This window comes from Canis aureus, chromosome 8 (assembly GCF_053574225.1).
Source record: "Canis aureus isolate CA01 chromosome 8, VMU_Caureus_v.1.0, whole genome shotgun sequence".
NCBI lineage: Eukaryota > Metazoa > Chordata > Mammalia > Carnivora > Canidae > Canis > Canis aureus.
In genome coordinates this window covers 58309869-58328890 of record NC_135618.1, presented here as the reverse complement: position 1 = coordinate 58328890, position 19022 = coordinate 58309869, and the positions used below count along the sequence as shown (strand labels likewise).

General features: G+C 50.6%; 1 protein-coding gene and 1 long non-coding RNA gene across 7 annotated transcripts in view; one reads left to right on the top strand and one right to left on the bottom strand.

Moving 5' to 3' along the window:
* LOC144319253 (uncharacterized) overlaps positions 1-19022 on the top strand; it is a 75660-nt gene that overhangs the window by 27278 nt on the left and 29360 nt on the right. Inside the window, exons 1-5 of one of the 6 annotated variants that reach the window (XR_013385138.1) lie at positions 13398-13575; positions 14254-14472; positions 14843-14959; positions 15204-15331; positions 16450-16554. This is a non-coding gene — a long non-coding RNA (uncharacterized LOC144319253). Of the gene's footprint in view, positions 1-13397; positions 13576-14253; positions 14473-14842; positions 14960-15203; positions 15332-16449; positions 16602-19022 lie in introns of those variants that run through there. The other 5 variants (XR_013385137.1, XR_013385135.1, XR_013385136.1 and 2 more) reach the window with 5 other exon arrangements.
* C8H16orf82 (chromosome 8 C16orf82 homolog) lies at positions 6215-12739 on the bottom strand. Its single transcript, XM_077904967.1, has 2 exons — positions 12733-12739; positions 6215-8266 (listed from the first exon to the last, which is right to left on the bottom strand). The coding sequence occupies exons 1-2, from the start codon at positions 12737-12739 to the stop codon at positions 7731-7733; spliced, it is 543 nt and encodes a 180-aa protein (XP_077761093.1). The 3' UTR covers positions 6215-7730.

The window sequence follows — 19022 nt, the reverse complement described above, 5'->3', positions numbered from 1 at the left end:
TTCCCCTGGCTGCAGGCTGAGTGAGGCCCCTGCCCTCTCGGGCTCTATCCTCTGCTCTGCTGTGCTGCTAAACTCTCTGCACAGTTCACCCAGTGTTGTAAACTCTACATGGACCAAGCCAGAAATGAGTTTGGAGCGGAGGTGGTCAGCCTCAGGGTGTGCTGGCAGGTGGGGATGGAGGCTGGGGCTGCCGGTCTCAGGGAGCCAGCAATTCGGGTCCTTAAGTGACATCTGTGGGCGGGCACTTCTGATTTCTGGCCCCAGCTCGGAGCAACTTGCAGGTGGAAGTGGTGCCCTGTTCTGCCCTGCTTCCCTGCCGCCTGGCGGACGCCTTAGCCAGTGAATGCGGAGTTCATTCATTCATTCATTCATTCATTCATTCATTCATCCCTCTTCAGTTTCTCCTGTCTTCAGCAAACATTCACCTCCATCCGCATTGTGCCAGGCCGTGGGTGGGTACCTGGGGCCAGGGCAGGGAGGGGCTGGGCAGAAAGAGCAGCCAAGTGACAGCAGTGCAGCTTGAGTGGGGAGGAAGCTGCCTGTGAGGAGAGTCACGCAGGCCCTTGGGCTCATTGCAATGACAACTGTCATTGAGGTTTATTGAGGGCCTACTGTGTGCGCCGGGCCCCACAGGGCTTTACACAAATGAGTTTACCCTTTACCATCCCTTGGAGGACCTGCTTTCATCCCTTTTACAGATGATGATGATGGATGACCCTGAGGATCCAGAAGGTGAAGGCACATGTTCCTTGCATGTGTCGGAGCGAAGACTGGTGCCCAGGGATTCTGCATCCAGAGTCTGTCCTCAAAATCACTGCCCAGTCTAGGATTGGCTTGAGGCCACCCTGTGCCCACACTGGGGTTAATGTGTTATGGAAGCGAAGGATTTTCATCAGGAAGAAAAGGATTCTAGGCAAGTTTTCACAAAGTCCAACTGACATCCATTGAGGAGAGACTCAGATGAGCCCACAAGGTAACTCTTGTCAACAGTCACATTTATGACCTTGACAAACTTGATGAATGTGCGACTTTCAACCTCTGTTGCTTCCCGTATTGTCACCTTTCATATTTTGAGAACTAATATTACAACCAAGGTTTGACCAGTTTCCCCAGCAATGCTGATTCAACCCATTCATTGTGAAGTAGGTATTGAGCACCTACTGTGTGCAGAGCATGCTTCTAAAGATGCTGGAGACACAATGATACACCCACTGTGAAAAGCAATTATTCTAGGCTCCAAGGACACAGCAGTGAGCAAAATCGACCCAGTCCCTGCTCCTATGGAGTGGGAGACTTATAGGCGAGGCAGATTTTAATCCCAGAATCACACAAGGAAGTGTAAGTGACAACCAGCACTACGTGCTGTAAAAGAGAGGGACGTGGTGGCCTGAGAGTGTGTCCTGGGGAGACTGGTGGGGTGGTGGGAGCAGGACAGCCTTCCCCAGGGAAGTGACATGGGAGCTGAGCTCTGCAGGAAGAGTAGTCAGTAACCAGGTGAAGGGGCAGAGCATGTTCTAGATAGAGGACTTGCTGCTGCAAAGGTCCTGGGTCGGTGGGTCTGTGGAACTGAAGGCCTCACAGAGAGGAATGAGTTTTGTGATGAGGCTGGAATGGTGAGCAAAGGTCAGACCCTTGATGGTGGTGGCGGGAATTTTGTTCTTTACCCTGAGAGCAGGGGAAGGTCAGCAGAGCATTATCAGTTAGCTTTGGCTGTGTAACAAACTATCCCCAAACGTAATAATTTTAAGCAACTACATCTTATTTAGCTGGGGCTGGCCTGTAGGGCAAAAATTTGTTCTGGGCTCAGTTGGTGGCTCCTCTGGTCTGAGTCAGGCCCGGCTAATCGTAGGTGGACTTGTTCAAGCGTCTGTGCTCAGCTGGTGGGTCATGTGGGGCTGGCTGGTTTATGATGGCCTCGGTAAGGATGGCGGGGGGGGTTGCTGGAGACTCTCCTCAGGTGACAGGGTAGCCCAGGCCTGGTGATAGGATGGTTGGAGAGTGTAAAGTGTGTGAACAAAAGCCACAGGCCTCCTAGGGCCTAGACCCAAAAGTGCAGAGCATCACTTCCTGTTGGTCAGAGCAAATCACGAGATCAGCCCAGGTTGAGGGGATGAAAAAGTAGACTCTTCCTCTCCATGCAAGGAGTTGCTAAACATTAGGGTCATTTTTGCCCACTACCATGAAGATTTTAGGTAAAAGAGTGATTCTTTTTAGAGGTTTAAAAAGATCCCTTTAGCTTCTGAGGGGAGAATGGATGGGAGGCAGTACTTACCTAATATCTGTTCCTTCCGCCATTATTAGTAACAGAAAGCCAGTTTTTATTCCTACACATTGCTTCCTAGAATAAAGACTGGACTTCCTCAGCTCCATGTAGCTGTGTTGTATGAGACTTTTGGGGAGTCTCCTCACAAAAGAAGGTCAAGCCTTTCTTCTCTCCTTCTTCCCCCTGCTCTCCTTGATGTGTTGAATGGAGATGTATTGGTGGAGTTTGGGCAGCCACATTGGACCATGAGGATGCAGACTTCATCCTATGGAGGGTGGAATGGAGATCCAGAGGAGCTGGGGTCCTGATCACTCTTTGGAGACACTGTACCAGTTTGGACCGCCGGCCCCACATGGCCACTAATGGCTCACAGCTTTCCCTTCTCTGGAGAGTTGCCTGTTTGGACTGGAGCTGTTCCACCCAGGAGGTTATGTTTGGTGAGGGTGTGGAGGTACAAAGGGCCTGCCTCCCTTTGGCTGATGGTAGGACCTACTCCAAGCTTCAGTAGATGCTCCAGAGCCCCCCACGGGGTCTGTCTGAGGCCAATCTCCAGCCCCATCCTGTGTCTCTTACTGTGCTTCTCCTTGGAACACCCTTTCCATAAACCTTACAAGAACCCCCATCTCAGGCTCTGTTTCTAGACACCCTGCTCTGCTCTCTCCCCACAATGAGCCACAGACTAAGAGTCTGGCTTACCCACCAGGCTCCTGGCTCAGAATGAACCTTAATCACTAGACTCAATTCATTTCGCTCACAGTTTTGCAGTGGACAGGGGAGGAGAGGTCCAGTGCTTGACTCCAACAGGGCAGGCCCCATGGTGTGAAAAACTCAAGAAAAATAAACTTCTTCCAGGCTGGGCCGGGAGATGGAGGCCAAGGGAGTGCTCAGGAAGGGAGGCTTCAGATCTGGTCAGTGTGTGAGGCCCACCAGCCGAGCGAGGCCCTCCCCTTCCCGCCTCCCTGCTCCAGGACTGTTTGAAGTCTGTGAGTTGCCTGGGCTGCTGGATGGACAGCATTTGTAAGCAACTCTCTCCCCGGCCCAGTTAATAATTCAGGAGCCAGCGCCTGCAGCCAACCCATCATTCCAACCCCGCTGCACCCTGAACGCCAAGCTAGTGGACAGGAAAGAAAAAATCACCATACCCACTTGAAAAATGGTCCTTGCTTCAAGTGCTTGCTGTGTCCCCCGTGCTGGGGTGGGAGAGAGCTGAGTTGAGACATAGCTGCTGGGCAGACAGTGAGAGAAGGCTGGAGCTGTGCCGAGGGTGCAGGCGTGCACATGGAACGGTGTTTAATTTTTGAATCCTGAGCCACATTTGTTTTCGGACAGTGGGATGTAGTTGCTAGAGTGCAGACCTTGGAGGACCCAGCTTTCTTCTTCTGATTCGGCTGTTTATCCTTCACTCACTGTCTCTACCATTCATTCATTCATTATGCAACCATTGTTGCCACTGATGAGCAAGGGGCATTGATGATAAAGGAAGAGTAAGGGAGTGACACCTGTCAGGGAGGCAGACACATACAATGAGAGCTGCCATGCTTAAGGGGCTCGAAGCACAGCTGGCTGGGGGCTCTGCATGTGGGGGAGGCCTGTCGCCTGGGTATGCCATGGCCCTAAATGCCCAAAGCAAGGAGGGCAAGGTAGAGCAATTAATGGTTAAGATCATGGACTCTGGGGCTAGACTGCCTGGGTTCAAATCCCAGCCCCACCACACATGTACACAGAATTGGCCTCTGTGTGCCTCAGTTTCCCCATGTATAAAACTGAGTTAATAATGGGAGACTGAGACAAACTACTCCTTATTGTTAAGACAATGAATAGAGACTGAGAGCAAAATGAAAAACCCAAACCCTGACAAAGACAAAGTGCTGACAACTGTAAGTAAAGCTACTTTCAGAAAGTGACTTGGCAGGTTCTTACAATGTGGTACGCACTTACGTACCAGCCAGCAGTCCCACCTGTGGGTATTCACCCAAATGAAATGCTAAACTTATGTTCATACAGAAACCTGTACGTTAATGTTTATTACTCGCTTCGTAACCTCCTCGATTGGGAAACAACCCAAATGCCTCTCAACCAGAGAACTGATGGACTGTGGAACATTATTCAGCACTAAACAGACAATGTGGCTGTTTAAATGGCTAAGTGAAGGTGGCAGGCTTATAAGGCTCCTATGTACTGTGTGATTCCACGTGTGTGACATTCTGGAAAACCATATGGACAGGAAACTAGTCAGCAGTGCTGGGGTGGGAGGAACTGGCCAAAAGGGGCAAGAGGGAGATTTTGGGGGTGTGATGAAACTTATTTGGTATTCAGGGTGTGGTGGCAGATGCCTGACCATCATGTGCATGCTTGTCAAAAATCATAGAACCGTATGCAAAAAAGGGTAAATTTACTGCGTGTGAATTCCAACAGGTTTGAGGTGGTATATATCGAGGTTTTGAAGGAAGTAGCAGGAGTCCAGGAAGGGAAATGTATTTAGGTCAGTTTGTTGAAGATCCTTGAATACTGTGTCAGACCCTTTGGACAGTAGGAGGATTCATAAGTTTTTAAGCAGTTAAGGAATATAGGTAGATTTTTGTGTCAGAAAGATCTCTGCGTTCTCTGTTCAGGAGCAGAAGCCTTTGAGTGTGTGGTCCTGCAACTACCTTCAGAAATGTTCATTGACTCCTCCCTCTTTTTGAAAAGAATTAGAATTAGTGACTAATATTGAAAAATCAGGAGATTTTACATAGAATTCTGGATTTCTGGCTTGTGTTTAGACAGGGTGCATGTTCTCCAGTGTGCCAGAGCTCCATACCTATGTCAGTTTTAGGCTCCAGGGGGCTAAAGGGCATTTGAGGGGGAATAGAGCAAGGGCAACGGTGCTTCCCAGCCCTGGCTACACATTATCATCACCTGGGGAGCTTTAAACACTTCTGATGCCCGGGCATCTGTATCTTGTAATTGTTCCCAAGGTGGTCCTGCTGTGCAGCTGGGGCTGGGAACCACTGGTCTGGGGGGCAGGGAAGAGGACAGCCTGGATTAGGGGGTCAGCAGTGGGGGAGGGGAGATGCTAGGGACTGATGGGACCAGGGGCTGAGGCAGGGGCAGGCTCCATTGTGACAAGGGTCCCTGCTTGAACAATGGAGGGGGATGATGCCGTTTGCTGAGAAGGGAGGCAGGAGGCAGCGGTCAGGGGAAGGTGGTGAGCTCGTTTTGGCCACGCTATGTCCAAGGAGTCTGTGGCCTCCAGGCTGAGGGCTCCAGTGTGCAGTGCTCAGCTTTGCTGTCCCTACAGCTTTGCCTCTGTGCACCCTCTGCCCACCTCTGAGAAAGGAGAGCAGGGCAGCGATGGGGATGTGAGGAGGTGAGGCAGCCCCAGAGCCTGCCGGGAGCTTCTCTGGTCTGCCTAGGTCATGAGTGCTCTGCTCCTGCTGAACGACTTGGCCTAGACGAGGAGGACACGTGGTGCTCTCCAACCGAGAGAGCTGGGTTGATGGCTGAAACCTATCGAACCATCTGCCGATCCATCCTGACTCCTAAGCAGATGCTATGGTTCTATTGCTTTTTGTGTTTGTTTTGTTTTGTTTTGTTTTTTGGTTTTTTTGTTTTGGTCAATACATTGTCCATGTTAGCAGTCCTGATCCTTGTGTGCCTGTGAGTGAAGCAAGGCAGAAACTGCCATGCCCATTTTATAAACGAGGAAAGGGAAGGGTCTAAACATTTAGTACGGCATAGAAGATACTTAATATACATTTTCACATAACCATCCTACCTATGCATGAAATAGGGGTTATTGTTCCCATATTCTAGGTGAGGAAACCAAGCTCATAAATGTTAAGCATTTTGCCCCAGATCACCAGCTGGAAGGTAGCAAAGCTGGCAGCTAAGCCCTCCTCTCAACATAGTTCTTTGGTGTGTTTGCAATTCGCTGCTGACTCGGCCGGGAACACACACACATACACACACTCAGCCTCTCCAGACACCTTTTATTGTCTTTGGTGCCCCCTCTGCTTTCTTTCTGGAACCTAGTGGACGTTTTTGTTGACTGTTCTGACTTCCAGTCCTCAGTGGACACCCTCACTCCCCAGGGTCTGTGTGGTCAGCCCCCAGGGAAGGGTTTCATTGTCCTGAGAAAGGGCAGACAGAGGCCTCAGTCTTCCCACCCAACTAGGACACGTTCGCTAAATGGTCCAGAGCTGACTCATCCCGGCCATTCTTGGCTGGGTTGGTTTCTGTCACCATTTAGGATTGATCATGGCATTGTCTTGCCATAGGAAGCACTGTCCAACCGTCTCCACAAAGACGATCTCTGGCCTCCCTTCTTGTCTCTTCCTCCTCTGAGATGCACATAGAGATAGATAAGGGGCACTGGGGAGCGTTTGCTTCTGGGAAGTTTCTGGGCTGAAGCTACCTGGAAACACTGCTCAAAATGAAAGGGAAAAGCTCTCTTGGAGGATGCTCTTCAGGGATGGGGTTCCCGGAACACAGCCGTCATGAGTGTCCTCTCCGAATGCTGCTGGCTCTTGTGGGCAGCACATCTGACCGAGCTTGACAGGGATCCAGCAACCCCAAGGCTGCGGTTCCCCGCGGTTGGTGCTTCCTTCAGCTGGCTCTCGACATGGACAGTTCCGGCTGTGGCTGGTGCTTGCTTCTTCGGAGCTGATCACGGTTGCTATTGGTTATAGATGGTGTTCATCACTTAGCATGGTTTCTTCATGGGAGTTTCTAACTTCAGATGGTTCTAAATAGAGTTGGTTTGCTGCTGATCACAATTGTCCCCACCAATGAGTTTTGGCACCGGTGGTCCCACCTCGATGTTTCTCAATACAGATGGTTTTGTCATTGATGGTTTCTGTCAGGGATGGTTGGTCACTGGGGCTCACAATGGTATGGCCAAGGGAGGTTGATGCACGTAGGCCTAGCATCAATGGCTCTTCATACAGATGTCCTCAACAGTGCTTCTCAGTAGAGATGGTCTCACCGTCGATTGCTGATTGTCAGTGTGGATGGTGCTCATCATCAATAGTTCTCGCTACACGGGACCCTGCTACAAATGAGGCTTCTCCATGGTTCCGAACTGTCAGTGTATACTTTTTTAAAGGCATTTGTATTGGCAATAACCACTCTGGGTGAAGTCTAGGTTGGCTGGGTCCTCACGTCTGTATTTTTCAAGAACCTGGTGGCCAGTGGGCCTGCTCATAAAGGCATACACATCTGGGCAGGCTGCTCCCCCTTGGCAACCTGGTCGCCAGCTTTGACCTTGCCCCCAGCCTTGTCCTCCTGAGGACTGGTGTTACTTTGCACACCACTTTGCACATTGCCGTCCACTGGGATGTTCTGGCAGCTGCTGGCCTGGCTGGTGGGAAGGCTGCTGACGGAGCTGAGCAGCCCACTACTCACCCGGTAGTTTAGGGCACTGCTGCCCAGGCTGATGAAGCTCATGCTGGTCAGGCTGCTGTCCCTGCTGCTGGGCAGGCTGGTCTCACTTTTCCCCTCCAGTCTGCTTGACGCTGTGGGCTTGGCTGGCTAGCCGGTTCCCTATCTGGCTGGGCGAGTAAATAGCGCACAGCTGGCTGGTCAGGGTGCTGCCGGCCTGGGTGAGGAGCCTTCTCTGCAACCTCAAGATTGGAGTGCTGCCCAACAGGCTGACCTCACTGTTCTCCTCATCCCCTGCATATCCGCTGCTCAACAGGCTGATGTCACTGTCACTGCATTTCCCCAAGCTGGACTGTTGCAGGCTCAGCAAGCCGCTCTCACTGCTCCATGGGTTTCTTAGGCTACCCCCTGAAACTCTCAGGGGCTTCTGAGTTGCTCCTGTGTCATGGTGTGGCCAAGTGGGTGGCTGGGACTCTACGCTGGGGGGCAAGAGGCTTGGAGCTTGGCCCTGAGCATTCCAGGCAGCAGACTCCTCGTTTCTACCCTGGAGGAAGGTGGGGGGCAACTGATCTGGTTTATCCAGGGGGAGGAGGCCCTGGGAGGCCTGTGAGTGGTGTGTCTGGCTTATCTGGGGAGAGGAGGCTCAATTTATAGGGTGGCCTTTCAAAGGGGAGTGTTCTGATTGGCTGGCCCGGTTCCCATGGTGATGGGTTTATGAGGCGGGGTGGGGTGGGAGGGAGAACAATGCTGACCTGGCACCAGTTACATCAGTGGCTGGGGCTGGAGGTGGGCAGGAAGGGGCTTAGGGCCAGAGAGTGTGGCGAGAACCACCTTGCTGGGGACACTGCATGCAAGGCCTATGACCTCGGCTTTGTCATGTCAGGAGGCCTGGGTGTGCATCCCAGCTGAGCCCCTTCTGAGCTGTATTTCTTTAGGATGCCACTTCTTCCGAGCCTCTTGTTCCATGCTGAGAACTTTGGGAGGACAGAGAGAATATGACAGTCAGGAGTTTATCCTATACTCTGTGCCAGACCACCAAGGCCCCGGCTTGTCTGGCTCCTCTCTCTCAGCCTGGTCCCACATCACACCCTACTCCTTCCTCACCTCAATGGGGGTCACACTGGCTGTTTTCTTATTCTGAGCTCTGGCTGGCTATAGGGCCTTTGCACTGGCTATTCCTACCACCTGGAATGCTCTTCCCTCAGCCCCTTGGCCTTCAAGCTTCACCTCAAGTGTCCCCCAGGAAGTTTCCCTGGCCTCTACAACAAGGTCCCTCTATAATTTTTTTGTGTCACTTCCTAATTTATGTGCCTCGTGGCATCAAACGCAGTTTGCAAGTCTTTTTATGTGTCGGTTACATCCTGCCAGTTCCCTCTGCTAGATATCTTAGTGAGGGCAAAGATTTTGATCTCTTATTGTCTGCTGTGACTCCGATGCCCAGCATACTGCCTGACACATAGTAGATGCTCATTAGACATTTGCTGAATGGGTGAATGAATGAACTGCTCTGGGGTGTGCATCCCAACCACCTAGGGAACTTTTAAAAAACACGTTTGGATTTTCTAGGACCATGGTTCTCTACCCTGGCTCTACATCAGGATGGTCCACAAATGCCTGGATCCCACTTACAGAGGTTCTGAGTTAATTGATCTGGGTGAGGCTTTGCACCAGAATTTTAAAATGCTCTCTAGGTGATTCCAATGTGCAGCCAGCACGGAGCACTACCGTGCCAGGAGGCTAGGTTCTGCCTGGTGTGCTTCTCGTTGGTGATTCTGTGTGCTACTCTGGCTAAGTAGCATTGTAGATGAGAACACCTGACAGGGTACTTATTAGTAGATGCTGAATAGATTTCTGCTGAATTACTGGATGAGTCAAAACAAAATTCATTGTCCCCTAAAGGGTTCATAGTTGGGTTTTAAGGGCTTGGGGAATTCATTGAAATTGTAAGCAGAATTTGTGATGAGCTACATATATGCTTTCCCACCAGGAAGGAGTCACAGCTTTTGTCAGATTCTTAAGGGTAGCCATGATCCGCAAAAGAGCAAGAAGCATAACAACTGAACTGTTGTCTTAGCATTTGGGAGACAGCTGGCCCTGGTGCTTAGCCTGACTGTATAGGTCTAGAGAGGGCTGGCTGGCTCTGTTTGGGATGCAGTGTGTGGGGAGGAGGAAGGCCCTCCTTGGAGAGTGTGCCACTCAGCCCCTTGGCAGTCATCAGTGCGTCTGTGTTAATTATCACTGTCGTCTTTATTATGAATTCCTTTCCTGTTGCCTGGGGCCATTCAGCTTCCCTCTGCTGTACACGGAGGCATCTCTTTTGCTGTGGAAATCCTGATCCTTCTGGGAGATATGAGGGGCTTCTCATAGCTGCTAGGGGTCAGAAGGGAAGGGACAGACATGGTGGCTTAGCAGTGATGCCAGAGGAGGTAGTGTGGTGGGACTGAACTGTTGTGAGAAGCAGGGACCAGGTCTAGCTTTAGGGGGCTGGCAGGAGAGAGGCAGGGTTGGGTACCAGGCACGTAGGCTGAGGCTCAGGACTGGCTCTGCCCCTACATGAATACAAAGCAGGGCAGGTGCCCCAGTGCTGGGAATTAATGGGGAGTATACTGTGACTCACTCCTGTCCCCATCCCACCTGCCCCAGTCACAGTGCACAGTGGGCCAGGGGAGTGGAGTGAACACCTGGGGGTTTGTGCCGAGACCAGAACCCCACCCCTACTCTCTGGCTTATGTAACACCAGAGTCAGTAGTAGCCCATGGATATGGCCGGACTGTGTCAATAGCTGTGGCTTGGACCCTGAACTTTATGGTCAACTAATATTCGATAAAGGAGGAAAGACTATCCATTGGAAGAAAGACAGTCTCTTCAATAAATGGTGCTGGGAAAATTGGACATCCACATGCAGAAGAATGAAACTAGACCACTCCCTTGCACCATACACAAAGATAAACTCAAAATGGATGAAAGATCTAAATGTGAGACAAGATTCCATCAAAATCCTAGAGGAGAACACAGGCAACACCCTTTTTGAACTCGGCCATAGTAACTTCTTGCAAGATACATCCACGAAGGCAAAAGAAACAAAAGCAAAAATGAACTATTGGGACTTCATCAAGATAAGAAGCTTTTGCACAGCAAAGGATACAGTCAACAAAACTCAAAGACAACCTACAGAATGGGAGAAGATATTTGCAAATGACATATCAGATAAAGGGCTAGTTTCCAAGATCTATAAAGAACTTATTAAACTCAACACCAAAGAAACAAACAAACAATCCAGTCATGAAATGGGCAGAAGACATGAAGAGAAATCTCACAGAGGAAGACATAGACATGGCCAACATGCATATGAGAAAATGCTCTGCATCACTTGCCATCAGGGAAATACAAATCAAAACCACAATGAGATACCACCTCACACCAGTGAGAATGGGGAAAATTAACAAGGCAGGAAACCACAAATGTTGGAGAGGATGCGGAGAAAAGGGAACCCTCTTACACTGTTGGTGGGAATGTGAACTGGTGCAGCCACTCTGGAAAACTGTGTGGAGGTTCCTCAAACAGTTAAAAATATACCTGCCCTACGACCCAGCAATTGCATTGCTGGGGATTTACCCCAAAGATGCAGATGCAATGAAACGCTGGGACACCTGCACCCCGATGTTTATAACAGCAATGTCCACAATAGCCAAACTGTGGAAGGAGCCTCGGTGTCCATCGAAAGATGAATGGATAAAGAAGATGTGGTTTATGTATACAATGGAATATTCCTCAGCCATTAGAAACGACAAATACCCACCATTTGCTTCAACGTGGATGGAACTGGAGGGTATTATGCTGAGTGAAGTAAGTCAGTCGGAGAAAGACAAACATTATATGTTCTCATTCATTTGGGGAATATAAATAATAGTGAAAGGGAATATAAGGGAAGGGAGAAGAAATGTGTGGGAAATATCAGAAAGGGAGACAGAACGTAAAGACTGCTAACTCTGGGAAACGAACTAGAGGTGGTAGAAGGGGAGGAGGGTGGGGGGTGGGAGTGAATGGGTGACGGCACTGGGGGTTATTCTGTATGTTAGTAAATTGAACACCAATAAAAAATAAATTAAAAAAAAATAGCTGTGGCTTGACCCAACACTCTCCTTCTGGAAGTCTCTCTTGGTTGCTTGTGAAGTCTTGGGAAGGCATATTAGGTGAGCTTTTCATTCTTGGGTCCAGTCCTCTCATTCCTATGTACACCTGAAGCCACCTGAGGGCGGTGCCCTTGTCCCTGTCCAGGCTAGGGGTCAGACCAGAGCTGACCTGCCGAGACGCTGTTTCAAGATACCCTCAGGGAGCAAGTGCTTGAGGGCCAAACAGAGCAGCACCCTTCTAAGTGCATGGTCCCAGAGCCTCAACACTCCCATGTCTGGGGAGAAGTGGGTTGGAGGGTGCTTCTCCACAAGGCCCTTTCTCTTTCTGTGGGCCAGGTATCAGCTACCTCTCTGATTTCCAGTCTTTCTTGCTGTTTGCCCCACCTCGAAACCTCTCCTGTGCCCACACACACATTCCAACCTCTTTCTCCAAATTCCCTTTCCCTCAAGACTTTCAGATACTTCATACAGATGATGGACCCACAGGACCTCAGCCTTCATCCCGGGCAAGGCTCAGACAGGAAACCTGGTGACAGACCCCGTGATCTGTACATTCCGGAGACTGGCCCTTTCCTGATATGACAGACAATGCTCTGTGTTCAGCAAACCATCCCATTTCTCCTAGGCCTGTAGAAACACATGTCACCCTTCTAGGCCTGAGATAGAAACACCTCATGTACATCTGCCTCTCTCTCCCCTTTCTTCTTCTTTCTTCTTCTTCTTCTTCTTCTTCTTCTTCTTCTTCTTCTTCTTCTTCTTCTTCTTCTTCTTCTTTTTTATTTATTCATGAGAGAAAGAGAGAGAGAGAGAGAGAGAGACAGGCAGAGGGAGAAGCAGGCTCCATGCAGGGAACCTGACATGGGACTTGATCCCGGGTGTCCAGGATCATGCCCTGGGCCGAAGGCAATGCCAAACTGCTGAGCCACCCGGGCTGCCCTCTCTTCCCTTTCTGCAGGGCCCTGGGAAGCCCAGCACCGAACATGGCGGGGCCTCCCAATGGCTGGAGCCTGAGTCCCCGAGTAGCTGTGTACATAGAGAACCCCTGCGCCCCACCAAATGTATTTGTAATGTCAGTGGGCAAGAAAAGATGTCTGTGCTAAGCCACCAAGATGGGGGATTTGTTACCACAGCAGAGTGAGCTTTACACACCTATGTGCCACGTGCTCAGACACTGCCAATGCATTTCATTGGACTGAGCTTTATTTCTGAAGGTGTCTGCCGGGGCTTCTGGGCTGCCTTCCTGCCCCAGCGTCTACCCTCAGCATCTCAGCATCCGTGTGCCCTGATGGGGATGAGAAAGAGCTTCAGTAGCCCAGAAATGCAACCCCCTTTATATTTATCCCTAATATTCCAGCAGAAGCCCTGGCTAAGTCAGGCATTAGTTCTCTGAGTATGACACACTGGGATGACTTCTAACTCAGATGTTTTTCTGATTTTCATTCATTCATTCAACAAATATTTCCTGACATCCTGTTTCTCCTTCCCTTCCACCAATACTTACTGAGTGCCTGCTCTGTGTCAGGCAGTGGGTGAGGCTCTGACCTCAGAGATGGGTAGACAGATGTAAACAAGTATCTGTTGTGTGATCATAAATGTGAGAAGGCAAGTAGAGCAGGGGCACAAGGACAGAGATTGAGGCTGTGTGTGTACATGTGTGTGATGTATGTGTCTTTATGTGCCTGTGACCATCCCGGGCCACTGTCCCTCAGGCAGAGCCAGCTGGCCCCAGGAGAAGAGGTCATAGAGGCAGCCATGGGGAGGCTGGGATCTGTGGCTCCAGTGAGTTGGAAGACAGTGGAGACTTTTCAGCATTGATAGGTGAACTGGAGTTTGAACAGGCTGCTGTGGTGGTGGTGGGGTAGTTGGGACAGGCATGGTGCGTCTGAGAGCTAGTCAGGCTATAGCACAGGAGTCCCAGGAACAACAGGAAGGGCCCAGACCAGAGCGGTAGGAGAGCTGGGCAGCAGTGCTGGGATCTGGGGTGTATTTGAAAGGCAAGTATCAGGGCTCATTGAGGGACGGGATGTGGGGGTTAGAGGAAAAGCAGGGTCAAGGCCAGGTGTGGAGTCCAGGAGCCTCTGGATTATGGGGCAAGATGGTCTTCTAGAAACAGCTCAGCTTCCTTCTGAAGCACATGGAGTGATGTGTAGCTTGGTAATGACCCAGACAGGGGCAGAGCCTAGTGACTTAGAAGTCAGATGAACATGAGCTTGAGTCTCAGCTTCCCCACTTTAGAGTCATGCTTAAAGATGTCCCAAATGAATGGTGAAGGTTACATCCTCCACAAACATGAACTGCGAGGAAATAAATGCAAAGTGCCCTGTGAGACCCTCCAGAGACAGCCAGGAAGAAGTCTCTCCCTGGTAGACCCCACAGTCCAAGTGTGGGTTGGGGCCACAGGCCCCTGGGGCAGGAAGTGGATGGGAGGGTAGCCTGGACAGGGCTCTGTGAATAGCAGAACATCCCTCTCCATCTTGGGGCTCTGGCATCCTGCAGATCACATCCCGTGTCCTCCATCTGCGGCATCCTGTGGCCAACCTAACCTCTCTGAACCCCAGCTTCCTGGCCTGGGAAATGGAGCAACACTGGTTAAAGCACTCCCCGGAGGGACGCTCTGAGGACAGGAAGCACCTGGACAGGGTCTGCCCAGAGCTTCCAGCACACATCGCTGCTGCCCAGCACTCATGGAACCTTCTACTTCAAGATGGAATATAGGTGTTGTTGTGAAAAAATACATAAATGCATACACAAGTATATATAAACACATATATGAATATATATGTAAGTACGGATGTATATGTGTGCAAATACATTCACAGTATATGTGTTTATATATGAATACATAGGAATATGTGTAGATGAATTCATAATATATATCTGTATGTATATATACATAGGTAAGTATAGCCACATGAAGACACATCTAAGTGTAGTAAATGTGCACACTTTTGAAACCACAAAACCCTCTGGCCCTCAGCATCACCCTCCAGGAGCATCCACTCTCCCCTGAGGTTCTTCACGCAGAGGGCTCTTATCCCAGAGCCTCCCCTGTGATCCTCTGATAGATGCCTTGTTCTCTTTCCAGGAGCCCCCATCATCTGGCTCCATGTGGATGAAGACCTGCATTTATTGCCTTTACAGTCATGTGCTCCCTGGACAGTGAGATGAGTGCTCCACCAAGAGACAGAGTCAGCGCAGGCAGGTAAGCACAGGGACCTCCCTGGACCAGTGCTAGGGCCGTAGAAGGACCACAGAGGGAGGACATGTTGCACATTGGGCACTGAGCTGGATGTTGGCGTGCATGGTCTCATTTCACCTCACTCCATTCTCCATCTGCCCCAAAGCTCAGCTCCCGACTATCTGACTTGGCTGCTGGGCAGTGCTTGTCATGGGGAGAGGGGGAGGCATTTCTGGGGGCCTGACATGGTGGGCATCTCCCTACTCAGGTGCAACTTGGCCCTTGAACAGTGGATTCCCGATGGCAGGATCTTGGACTTTTCTACTTTCTCTGGAGAGCAAGACAGGGAGAGCCAGCTTAACCATGGCCTGGAGAGGTGATCTGCCAGGAAGAAAGGTAATTCTTCCTCTGGGTGGGTCACATGATTGATTCCCCCCTCCCCAAGCTGTTAAAATTATTTAAGACATACAAAAATGAAAAGGGAAGAATAGGATGAAAACATCCTTGTCATCCTTGTGCTCATCACTCAAGAAAGAAGACAATACTGATAAACTCCAAACCCATTTACTGCTCCCCATGGCATTTCTCTGTGGCAATCCAGAATCTCATGCTCACCATTGAACTTGGTGTGCACTGAAAAGGATGTACCCCTGAACCAACATGGAATTGTTCTACATGCTATCAATCTTGATATAAATGGCATTCTTTAGGTACGCTTCAACAATTTATTTATTTTATTTTTTTTAAATTTTTTAAATTTATTTATGATAGTCAGAGAGAGAGAGAGAGAGAGAGAGAGAGAGAGAGAGAGAGGCAGAGACACAGGCAGAGGGAGAAGCAGGCTCCATGCACCGGGAGTCTGATGTGGGATTTGATCCCGGGTCTCCAGGATCGCGCCCTGGGCCAAAGGCAGGCGCCAAACCGCTGCGCCACCCAGGGATCCCTACAATTTATGTTCAATATTGTGTGTGATTCATCTGTGCTACCTGCGTGGCTTAAGTTCATTTTCACTACCATAGAGTATCCTATTGATGAGTGTCATAATTCATCCATTCTAACTGTTGAACATTTAGGTCATTTCCCCCTTTTCCCTCACAATAAGCGTGCCTCTGTGTGTGTCTCTCACATGATATTTCCCTTACGGATTTCTGAGAAGTCTCCTCCCAAACAGACTGTGAAAGCTTCAGCTTGTTTTAATTGCACATAATGAATAGAGCAGACACCTCTCCCCAACCCCTGGGCCTCATCGTCTATCTGAATGTTTCTGTGAGGTTCAGCTTAGGGATGGGCCGAACCACTGGGATATCTTCAGCGTGCATTACTTGGTCATAAAACATGGCCATTCAGAATGTTCAGCTTTAGCCGAAGATGAGGTCACAGAGTTGCCCCACATGGGTGGGGTGGGGGGTGGGGGCAGGAAATGGGGGGAGGCTGGGGGCACTGAAAGCCCAGGGCTCTTCACCCAGTTCCTGGGATCTGTGGCAAAAAAATTGTCTTGTGTTCTTGGTGTGAAGGGGGAGAGGCTGCCTAAGGATGAAGAGGGGCACACGCATATTCCCAAGAACAAACGTGAGAACTGTACAGCACCTGAACCGAGCACTCAGTGTCTGAAGCCAGAGGTGGGAGTTCAAATCCAAGATGTGCCGCTTATCAGCTGTGATCCTGGGCAAGTGACCTAACCTTCCTGCCTTGGTTTGAGTTCCCTCCAAAGCAGCCCTAAGGCATGGACTTGGATCCAGTAGTCCATTTGGGAAGTGGTCCCAGGAAGCCCCGTGAAGAGATGGGGCAGCAAGACAGAGAAGGAAGGAAGGAAAGCCAGTGAAGGCGGTGTCATAGAGAAGGTGCCAGTAGGCTTGGGTCTCTGTTTCTGGGTCCATCAGATGCTGCGTGGAGCACATCTCAGGCTCAGCCTGGAGGTTTAGCCATTGGCTCCCTGAGCAAGCCTCTGGGGTGCCTGAGGAAGCCCTGAGGCAGAGAGGGACAGAGGGAGGAGGGTGGCAGACGCAGTGCTTGGATAAGAAGCCGTCACTCAGCACTGTCTGTACCTGAGGCTGACCCCAGAGGGTCAAGAGGACATGGATGGGAGCATGTCTGCCAGAGTTGTCTTGTCTGCAGGGTGATTGTTCCGTAGGTTGTAGTGATGATTCTGCGAGGCAAGTCAGCACTCAGGAAGCACTAAGTATCAGTACTCCTTATGCTCCCTTGTACGCCTCCAAGGTCGTGGTAGGACCTGCTTGGAAATGGAAGCCCAGAGAGATGAGGTAAAATAGGCCCTGGCCACCAGAATCTTGGATAGCAGGGCCACGATTTGGGCCTGAAAGCCTTCTTAGAGGATGCCGTGCCTCATTCTCTGGGGGCTTCAGGCTGCAGGACATGGAGAGGTCAGCACCCCCAGAGCTGGATGCCAGGCGGATGTTTGCCTCGTCAGCCTCAGGTGGCACATAAGTACCGACTGGAGTGGGTCTCAGGAGACCATCAAGGAGACAGCAGGGTCCCCTGCACCAGGTAGGGAGTGGGGGGGGGGTCCCCTCTCTGGCTAGCAGAGGCCACTGAGCACAGAACACAGTGCAGTAACCAGTCTGTGCGAATCAATGTCTCCATTCAGCACTTTACTGAGAGGGTTTCTGGGATGTGGGACTTTCTGTTTTAAACTCAACAGTACTGAGAAACCTGGGACGAGTTGGCCATCCTAACCTGAAGTCACATATAGTCGAAATGACCCCAGAAAACCTATTTGATCTGTCAGGCCCACAGTTTTGTGAAGAGATTCCTCCTCAGATATTCTCAGGCACGCTCAGGCTCGATAACTGTCTGGCGAGATGTAAGGTGGTGGGAAGTCTGTTCTCAGATGCCCTGGCATGCCAGCCCCCAGGCTCTGAACTACCCACAAGTCCTTGCTGGTGTGGTGGCTCTGGCGAGGGCTCTGTGGTGTGGGCTCTGGGGTCACACAGACATGGATTCCACCCAGGCCCTGTCTCCTACACGCTGTGCCACCTGATCAAGTTATCCAAACCTCCTCAGCCTGGGTTCCTCTTTCATGCAAGAGGGCCAGTAAATGCTCTTGATATTCTTGAGGTCAGGGAGTGTGTGTTCGGACACTGCTGAGTTCCCAGAGCCTGCAAGAGGCTCTTGTGTTCCAGAAAGTTTTGCTGAATGGGTAAAGGTAAAGCATCTAGAGCAGTGATGGATACTTGGAGAGTTCATTATGTTTAATTACTATTCTTATTCTGTTCTGTTAAAAAAACCTCTTTGTCATCAACAGAAGGCAAGGTAGACTTGCTCATATCGGGGGTGAATGAAATGACAGGGCGGGGCGGGGGGCGTTATACCTTAAGCAGGTGCTGTGTCCTAAAGCCAGAGGGATTTGAATGCGTGTTGGGTGGGATTCTGGTTGCTGGAGTGGGGTGTCAGGATGGAGGAAGCTTTGGGGAGCAGCCCGGGCTTATGAAGTCCCAAGTTACAGATAAGGAAACTGAGTCTCAGGGGAGAAGGAGATGTCCTAAGGCCACATGGCTGGCATATAGCAGAGCTGGGATTTGACCCAGTCTTCTGGATCCCAGTCTACTGTGAGAGGCACCCAGGAATTACAGGTTTGCAGGAGAAGCAGTGCCTGAGCCATGAAGCAAGTGGAGGGCAGAGCTTGAGGGAGAGGCCACTTATATCATGGGAGGATGGGTGTAGAAAGTGTGTGTGGCTGCATGCCCAGGGATATAGGGAGTGGCAGATGGCACTGGCACGGAGCCATTGCCTCTGGGCATGCTGGATTCTGGTGCCTCGGTTTCCCTAATGGTAAAGGGAGGCAATGCTGCCAACTGCCTCTCTCCCTGGGCTTTTGGGGTACAGATGGGGAGCCCCCTGAACTCCTGGAGGAGAAAACATCACCTAGTCTGAAGATGGGCCCTGGCTGCCTGCCCTCTGGCTCCCTGGTTCTTCTCAATTAACAGCCCCCCTGCCCAACATTGGGTGGCTCACAGGCAGAGTGCACCAGCAAGGGGTTGGCCCCAAGTTAGCACAGCCGGGGCTGTCCTTGGAAAGGGGCCACCACTGAAGGGCCAGCTTCATTTTCATCAAATTATTCCTCCACGTT